General features: G+C 33.0%; 1 protein-coding gene across 3 annotated transcripts; it reads left to right on the top strand.

Moving 5' to 3' along the window:
* The first annotated feature begins 2,140 nt into the window (after positions 1-2,140).
* LOC114301911 (ENTH/VHS protein) lies at positions 2,141-6,419 on the top strand. Of its 3 annotated transcripts, none has more exons than XR_014362704.1 (3): positions 2,141-2,500; positions 3,349-5,159; positions 6,059-6,419. XR_014362704.1 is itself a non-coding variant. In XM_028246870.2 (2 exons), the coding sequence occupies exons 1-2, from the start codon at positions 2,312-2,314 to the stop codon at positions 5,107-5,109; spliced, it is 1,950 nt and encodes a 649-aa protein (XP_028102671.2). In that variant the 5' UTR covers positions 2,142-2,311; the 3' UTR covers positions 5,110-5,411. The 3 variants fall into 3 exon arrangements, 1 of the variants encoding a protein (XP_028102671.2); XR_014362703.1 differs by having other exon boundaries at positions 2,142-2,500; positions 6,053-6,382; XM_028246870.2 differs by lacking the exon at positions 6,059-6,419 and having other exon boundaries at positions 2,142-2,500; positions 3,349-5,411.
* The last annotated feature ends 2,304 nt before the right edge of the window (positions 6,420-8,723 follow it).

Here is an 8,723-nt window from a genome sequence, read left to right as displayed (position 1 = left end):
ACTCCAGAGGAGACAACTTATGAATTGGATTAAGATATTTGGAACGGTATTGGATATTGATAATTCAGTGAAACGGATAAAAGTTATTACTAATACATAATATACACCACCACAACATATTAGTTTTAAGAATGTCTAAAAGAAATAAGGTGTAAAATTTATTTGAAAAAAATTATAAATAAACGAGATAGTCTTAAAATAATTACATTATAAGTACAAAAAAACAAAAAAAGAATACAAGTCTACATATAAAAAAATTACACCAAACATTAAAAAAAAAAATTACAATATACATATCAAACTTATATCACTATAAAAATAAAATTATTTATTCACCACTTCACTTGAACTAATTTTTCTAATTTATTTCGGCTGGTTGACCTATTCTTCATTACCTGGCACCATCCATTATAGGAAGGAAAGAGCCCAAATTCTCTCTTCACCCATGTGCCATGATGGTCCATGTGAAAAGAGCCTAATCCCAGTAAATATGCATCAATGTATGACCCACGCACAAAACCCCAACCCAAACACCACAATTTTTCATACTAGATTCTCCCCCCCAAACACCACAATTTTTTATACTAGATTCTCCAAAACAATGCATGTCTTTTAGCCAACAAGATCTCACTAGGACATTAGTCTTTGTTTGCCAAAAAAAAAAACCACCCCCCTCAAGCCATGTTATATTATTTTATTTTATCATATTATAAAATGTCAAAGACATTCTTGGCTTAAAAACATGACATTTCTCCTTCTGATAAATGTTATTATTGGGATCAACATAATTCATAAATAATTATACTGTATGGTAATGTAATTTCCAAGGTTGGCTTTGAGTTAGAGTAAAAGTTTTTACCATGTATTATACATGAAAGTAGTCAGTTAAGATTGAATAATTTTTGAAATTTAAAATGACTCAATATGAACATAATCAATAACACGACACGATTCTCATCCTTATCTTGGTGAGTGAGACACTTTCTTATGAATAATACCTAGTAGCTCGGAAATTATTGGCCCGAATCAGCTCGAAACCCAAAACGATGCCATTTTGGATTTTTCTTTTTTTTTCCCCTCTTATTTTGCTTTTGAATACAAACGAGAGAGAGAGAAGAGAGAAGAGAGGAGAGAAGAGAAGAGAAGGAGAAGAGAGAAGAGGCGAGAGAGAAGGAGGAGGAAGAGAAGAAGACGGTGATAGCGGTGATCGCCGGTGGGTATCGCCGATCGCCACTTTCTTTGTTTTCTCTACTTTTTTTTTTTCTTCTTTTTTTTTTCTAGTTGATCTGAATCTGAAGATGAATGAAAAAAAAAAAAAAAAAATATATATATATATATATATATATATATATTTGTTGGCTGATGATGATGTGTTGATGATGATGTTGATGAAGATGTTGTTGTTGTTGATGATGATGCATTGATGAAGATGATGTGGATTTTTTTTTTTTTTTCTTGTGGATCTGGATCTGAAGATGAAGGGAAAAAAAAAAAATTGTTGGCTGATGATGATGTGTTGATGATGATGTTGATGAAGATCCATCTTCTTCTTCTTCTTCTTCTTCTTTTTCTTCAGAAAAACGAGAAAGAAAAAAAAAAAAAAAAAAGAAGGAAAACCCAAAACGACGTCGTTTTGGGTTTTGAGCCAATTTGAGCTAATTATTTTTGAGCTACCAAACGGACTGCTTCCTTATCAGATGTTATGTTTGGATTCAAATCTTACTCCTGTGTACTTTCCCATTCCCCTATTCCCTTCAATAAAAATAAAATAAAAAATTTGTACTAATATTCATTAATATGGCAACCTCACAGAACAGGTGTCGCTTCAGGACCTAGTTTTGTTACAATTTTGAATTGGGCCGAGCTTTGGGCTTAGGTCCATACAGTTTAAATTGGGGCCCAGGTTGAATTTTTTTAGCCCAAAGCATAGATTCATCCAACGACGTCGTTCCATTCACCTTGCATTGTACATTTTGTTAGGTGTACATGAGTGAGAGTACTAATTAGTGCTACATTAATAATGTGATAGTAAACTTTACCGTACATGATTTGATATTTTAACCTTAATATTATATATATATATATATTTTTTTATTGAGTGTCACCTTATTAATAATTTTTTTTTTAGAGCTTTAGATAATCGTCGTCGCATTGACTTTTGCCTCTATGCAAACAGCAAAAGAATTTTCCGGGAAAATTGATAAGAAAATTCAAAAAAATATTGCGAGGCAGTTTTTGAGGATAGAAACAAACAAACAAACAAACAATCAAATCAGATCAGAGAGTCTTCATGTGTAGATAGATAGAGGCGATGATGGAGGAGGAGAGAGAGAAGGCGGTGGTGGTGGTTGGTTTGATAGAGAACGCCACAAACTCTACGGCGGCGGAGGTCGATCCACGCCTCCTCAAGGCCATCAAATACGTCGTCCGAAACTCCGATTCCGAGCTCCGCCTCGCCGCCCAAACCCTAATGAATCTCATGAAACGAGATCACTCTCAGGTATATATATATATATGTCTATATATGCTGTGTTGTTTTTTTGATTTCATTGTGTTTTTTGGGTTAATTCTCATGCAATTTAAAACACAATATGAATAAATCTAGGGTTCTTGTTTCGCGCATGGCAAGAAATTTTTTTTTTCTTTCCAAGATTGGATTCGAAAGGTTTAATTGGGTGGATTTTGTGAGACTACATAAGGTGTGAATTTGTGACCTAGCTCTCTTGTTTACTGATTTGGTGCTTGAAATTGAGTTTGGGTTTGTGGGTGGGTATACTTGGTTTGATTAGATGTCAGTTTGTATTGGGAAATAAGCATTTAAATTCATAGCACAAAGTGGGAAATAGTCACAAATATTTTTTTGCGCAATACTTTGATGCACAAATTCTTTTTTGTGCACGTATATATTTATACTAGTGGTTGGTGCAAATGTGATGCATTTGCAATTTTATACATCTAAATTTTGGGCAGTGTAATGAATGAAGATTGAATTAGCAGTTACAGGATGTGGAGTTTTAGCGGTTACCAATTTTAGGGTTATTTTGGATAGAAAAAAAAAGTGTGACAAAGATTTTGAATAGTGTGCTTTATATAATGGAATAGAAGAATAGATATTTGAGATCATGAAAGGTAGTGCTATAGGAATTGGGAGTGTCTAATTGGAGGGTAATGGTTTAGATTGAAATGGACTCTAGTGAGGGAAAAAAACTAATCTGGGGTTTGCATTTTGGAAAATATGCCTAATGGAGTCAAAATATTTATAATTGAAGGTTATGGTTTAATGGTGGTGTGATATGATTTTCCAATAGAAGCTGGATATGATATTTTAATTTGAAATGTCTTCTGTAGGTTAGATATCTTGCGCTTCTCATAATAGATGAACTATTCATGCGGTCGAAACTGTTTAGAACCCTTCTTGTTGAGAACTTGGATCAGTTATTGACTCTAAGTGTGGGATTCAGAAGAAACTTGCCGCTTCCTGCTCCTCCAGCTGTTGCATCGGTTTTGCGTTCGAAGGCGATTGAATTCTTAGAGAAATGGAATGCTTCTTATGGGATGTATTACAGACAGCTTAGGTTAGGGTTTGACTACCTAAAAAACACCCTTCGTTTTCAATTCCCAAACTTACAAGCTAATGGGGTTCGGATTCAGCAGGAGAGAAGGGAGAGGGAGATGAGGACAAAAGAGATTTTACTGAACAAGTTTGAAACGCTGAAGGAAAATTTTCCCTCAATCAAGGATGAATTACAGTCAACACTTGATGAAATTGGGGAATGTTTAGAAATTGTAACTGCAACAAATGAAAATGTGCCAATGGATCTTTTAGATGATGAAGAAATGGAAGAGTTTCGTAGTTCTGAACTTCGACAGATACGTCTTGATTCATTGAAAGAAGCAGAGAAAGTTCAAGAAACAGGTGACAATAAAGTGGTTTTCGATGTGTTGAGGGAGCTTTACAAGCTCCTGGTGACGAAGCATTTGGTTTCAGTGCAAGAGTGGATCTCAGTTCTTGTAAGGGTTGAAGTGGCAGACAACAGATTCAGGGACTCCGCGTTGAAAGAGTTCATTGATATTCGAAATCATCTCCAGTCAGTGAAGAAGAAATGTGAAGAAGCAGGTTGTTCTCTTCCCGACAGCAAAAATCACGAGGAAGAAGATATTTGGGAAGAGGGTACTATTGAATCATTTGAGAACTGGAATTCTGCCACTCTCGATAAGCAAAGCGATGATTCTAATATTGCCTCGACTTCCATTGAGGTAAAAAAGAAAGGTTCCAAGAACAGTAATAAAAAAGAAGATAGCAATGAGAAGATGGATTGTGAAGGCAGTGGAACTGAATCGAACCCCCAGAGGAGTAAGTTTCTGGCTGAAGCTCCAGTGATGAAGTGGGGTTCGTTCTTGGATAATTGGGATAAAAAAAGGGATGTTTTGGCCAACCAAAGGGGTTTGGAGCTCGAAAATCATTGGGGTCGGGTGGATTACGATGCAGTTATTCCAGCTGCGAAAATCGCAGAATTGAATGTTCAAGCAACGGTTTATGAAGAAGACCCTGTTGAAATCCAACCATGTCGCGTTCGTTTGAGTAAAGGGGGCCTTTGTCAGAGAAGAGATTTGAGGGTTTGCCCATTTCACGGGCCTATAATACCGCGAGACGATGAGGGAAAGCCAATCAATCAAACCTCTTTAACAGAGGAGATAACTCCTGATTTCGGGAGTAATTTGGTGGAGCAATTGGCAAGACAGGCAGTGAAGAATATTCGGGATAGAGATACAGAGGAAGTAAAGAAGAGAGAACATGATAAAAAGGCATTGAAGCGAGCAAAGCTTGCAAAAGTTCGAGAACACAATGATGCTGTCTTACGGGAACTTGCTATGGCTTCAACTTCAAGATCTTCAGCTGTTGGAGAAGATATAGAGAAAACCAATGGGGAGAGGTCTTCAGCCAGAAACAAGAAGCAAACTCTTGCGTCGATGTTGAAAAAGAAAGTAACGGCTAAAGATAGATTAGCTCAAAGGTTGTTGAACACCGGTGCAAGAGATGCAACAACAAGACAACTCACTCTGGGAGAGGATGCAAAATACAGAGAAGCCTTCCCAAATCAGTGGTAGATGTGAAATTTCTCAGTTACACGTTTCTGATAACTCGTTCGGTTCATCCTGTAAGTCCCATAACACTTCCTCTTAATCATCCTGTAAGTCCCATAACACTTCGTCTTAATCACTTGATCCATTTGTTGTAATATCGGCTTTGGGGATAGTGAATGACACCAAGGGAGCGGTTTTTTTGGCTAGTTTGTATTATACATGAGTGTTTTTTTTTCTTTTTGTTCCTCTCCAATTTCTTTGCAGCAGATTGTATCTATTGCAGATAGAGAATTTTTTTATTTTATTTTATTTATATTTTTAAGTTATGAGAAGCTGTGAATTTTCATTGTTTATGTTACCTCTGAAATATGGTTGGTTACATTAATTATTGTTTAAACTCGGTGTTTGCCTATGAAGTGCGGACATAGACACATGACACGATACGAACATGTTAACACGGAATTTTTAAAAAAAAATGTAGGATACAATATGTGAGAATATGCACAAAAATATATAGTTTTATATATTTATTATACAACATATATATGTTATATATATGAATATTTAATTTAAAAATAATAATTTTAAAGTCAAAAGAAGAGAATATTTATAAATTTATGTGTTTTTTTTTTCATTGGATTTCAAGTTATTTTATTTAGATTTTTAATGTGTTTTTTTGTGTGTCTAAGCAATATCCACGTGGCCTTAAAGTGTCTAAAATGTGTAATTTTTTTAAAAAATAGTAGGACATATTTGGACTTGTGTTCACTATGTGTTGGGAAATATCCGATGAATGTCATGTTGTATCAGTGGCATTTTACTTTTTTAGAAATGTCTGTCTTTTTAATTTTTTTATGAATTGAAAAGCATGATTTGATCAAATTTTTTATGCTGATTTTGTTTAAGGCTGTTTAGACCCAGGTATATATCTATGCTCATTGATTGTAATAACCTTGTTTGGTTCTAGTTTCAGGCTATGATGAATGTGACCATTCTCAAACCTGCACTTTAATGTAGAAGGTGAAATGTTAGGTCTCAACAGACACAAACCTGTTCTCAACAAACACAAACCTGTTCTTTATTTAATAAATATAAATCTGATGGTCGGTGGTGGTGAAGTGGTTGTGATGTAGCTGACTTTCTCAACAAAATATTTTCTTTATGGTTTGTTTGGTAGCAGGAACAACAAAATTCCCCCCCCCCCCCCCCCCTCCCTTTTTTTTTTTCCCTTCTACTGTTCGTTTCATTAGAGTGAAAAATATGGTAAAAAATGAAAGTGATGGTTTTCTTTATGGTTTGTTTGGTAGCAAGAAGTAAATTCCCTTTTCATTTTATTTCTTTTTGTTCCTTACGGTGCCTGTTTGATTGGATTGAAAAATATGATAAAAAATCAAAACGATGAAAAATTCATGATTTTCTCTACTTTCATTTCATTCTAACCAAACCAAACCCTAAGTTGGTAGGAAGAACAAAACTCATGATCTTTTTCATCATCTTTGTGGCCATCATGATCAATAAGTTTGATCAATCTTTTGATTGGTTAGAGCACAAAATAGATGGAACATAGGTAACATCCTTTCAAAGCCAACTAAAGTAGTGAATATAATGCTTTTAGAATCCTATCTGCAACACTAGTGGCCTTTTTTAACCTTGAAGTGGCTTTTAACCCAAGTGATCTTTTATGCCCATTATTATTCTAACTAATCTTCTTTCTTTATTTATTATCTAAATATAATTATAAAGTACAATTGATGCCTTGCATAGTGTAGTCCACAAAGGATTATGATTACATCATGGGCATTTATTTGTAGAGGTGACAACATTTAAGAGAACATCTTTTGTACTTGAGTGTATGAAAAATGTTATTTTTATCAAAAGATTCATATAATTTTTTTTATTAAAATAATATATCAGTGACATTTTTATAATTAGCATATATCCTGATATTTGTGTCATTTTTTACTTTTTTTAGTTGGTAATAAGTTTTTCCAAAAAAAGTGAAGTAGGAGAGGGTTTTTTTTGGATTATAATTTTTCTCATTCACCAATCAATTGAGTAATTTCCTATTTGTTTGTATGTGTAACAAAATAGCAGTTTGAATTCAAGTTTATTTATTTATATTGAATTTAGGCCTCATTTGGAAATATACTATTTTAGTAATTTTTTATCTTTTTACGAAAAGATGTGCAAAAAAATAAATAGAGTGAAATGACAATTTATACTGATTTTTTAAATTTTTGACTAAAATGTATAATAGACAAACGAGACCTTAATATCCTTAAATGCTTCTACCAAAAGTAATAATATAAAATAATATATACTTCATATAATTGACTTATTAAGAAAAAATAAAAATTGACAAAGGCTTAAAAAGTAGAAAAGCAAATAAATTAAGGTTCAAAACAATAGGCAAATTTTATGGGCATAATTACATCGTGAAGTAGAATTAACAAATGGACATACAAGTGGTTCCATTCATGCACCTCTAATGATTTGCATCTTGAACCAAAACATAGAAGGAAAACAATATTTTTCACCCAATGTATTTCATATTCTCACACTAAATTGCATAAGAAATAAAAAGTTATGATAAAGTATTCTGATGATATATATATCAACACTCGACATAAAATACTAAAATGAAAATCTAAATTTTTTCTGTCTTGGATATAGAGAAAGTATTTTATATAATGTGTATGTTATATGATTGAGTTAACGTGATATACTTTTCCATTCATTATTTGTCATTTAATAACAAGTGAGATCGAAATTTGATGTGGCCAATCAGTCAGTACCTCAGACAGAGTATAAATTAACTTTTAAGTCTCATATTTATCATGCAATAAATAATAAGTGAAATGGTACCACGTAACGTAAAATACTCTCTCCTTCAATATAACATGCTTGATCGAGAACTTTTGTGATTGTTGTCAAATTGGCATATGCTTATTTCACATCCTAGTCTTCTTCATCAATATGAATCTTGGTATATATATATAGAAACAAATTGACAGCAAAAAGAGCATTAAAAATATATACATGTATATATGTATATATATATATATTGTGTACTATATCATCTAAAGAAAACCCATTAACTCTTTGTGCCCAATGTCCATCCTTTGCTGGAACATCATGTTATACTGGCCTAGTTGAAACCTACTCTGTTTACCCCAAAAAAAAGAAAAGGAAAAGAAACCTACTATATCAGGATAAACTTTTGTGTCCTCACACGAACTTTTGTGGGAAAAAATACGTAGACTACTTGCTCAATGCTCACACATGCTAGGTTCAAAGTGATGATGTAGGGCTTTAGGTCATTGGTGAACCTTTTGTTTAGTTGTGTTTTTGTTTTTCTAAATTTTTGTTCATTTGTTTTTGTGGTATTTTAGAAAGTGAGTTAAAATTCATTTATCAACTTTTAACCCACTTTTTCTCTTATAAAAAAAGTCAAAAAGTAAAAAAGTCAATTTTTAATTATCTTCTCAAAACACCATTTTATCCAATAAAAGTAATGAGAAGTTCAAAAATACTTCTTGTTTTCATTTTTGTGCAAAAATAAAAAAAACAAAAAAGATTTTGAAAATTCAGAAACAACTTTTTGTAATGTTTTCTAAAAAATGTCCAAAAGCAATGTT

Source organism: Camellia sinensis, chromosome 2 (genome assembly GCF_055761805.1).
Source record: "Camellia sinensis isolate YWXY chromosome 2, ASM5576180v1, whole genome shotgun sequence".
Classification (NCBI taxonomy): Eukaryota; Viridiplantae; Streptophyta; class Magnoliopsida; order Ericales; family Theaceae; genus Camellia; species Camellia sinensis.
The sequence above is the reverse complement of the archived record's forward strand: the minus strand, read 5'-3'. Positions and strand labels throughout refer to the sequence as shown.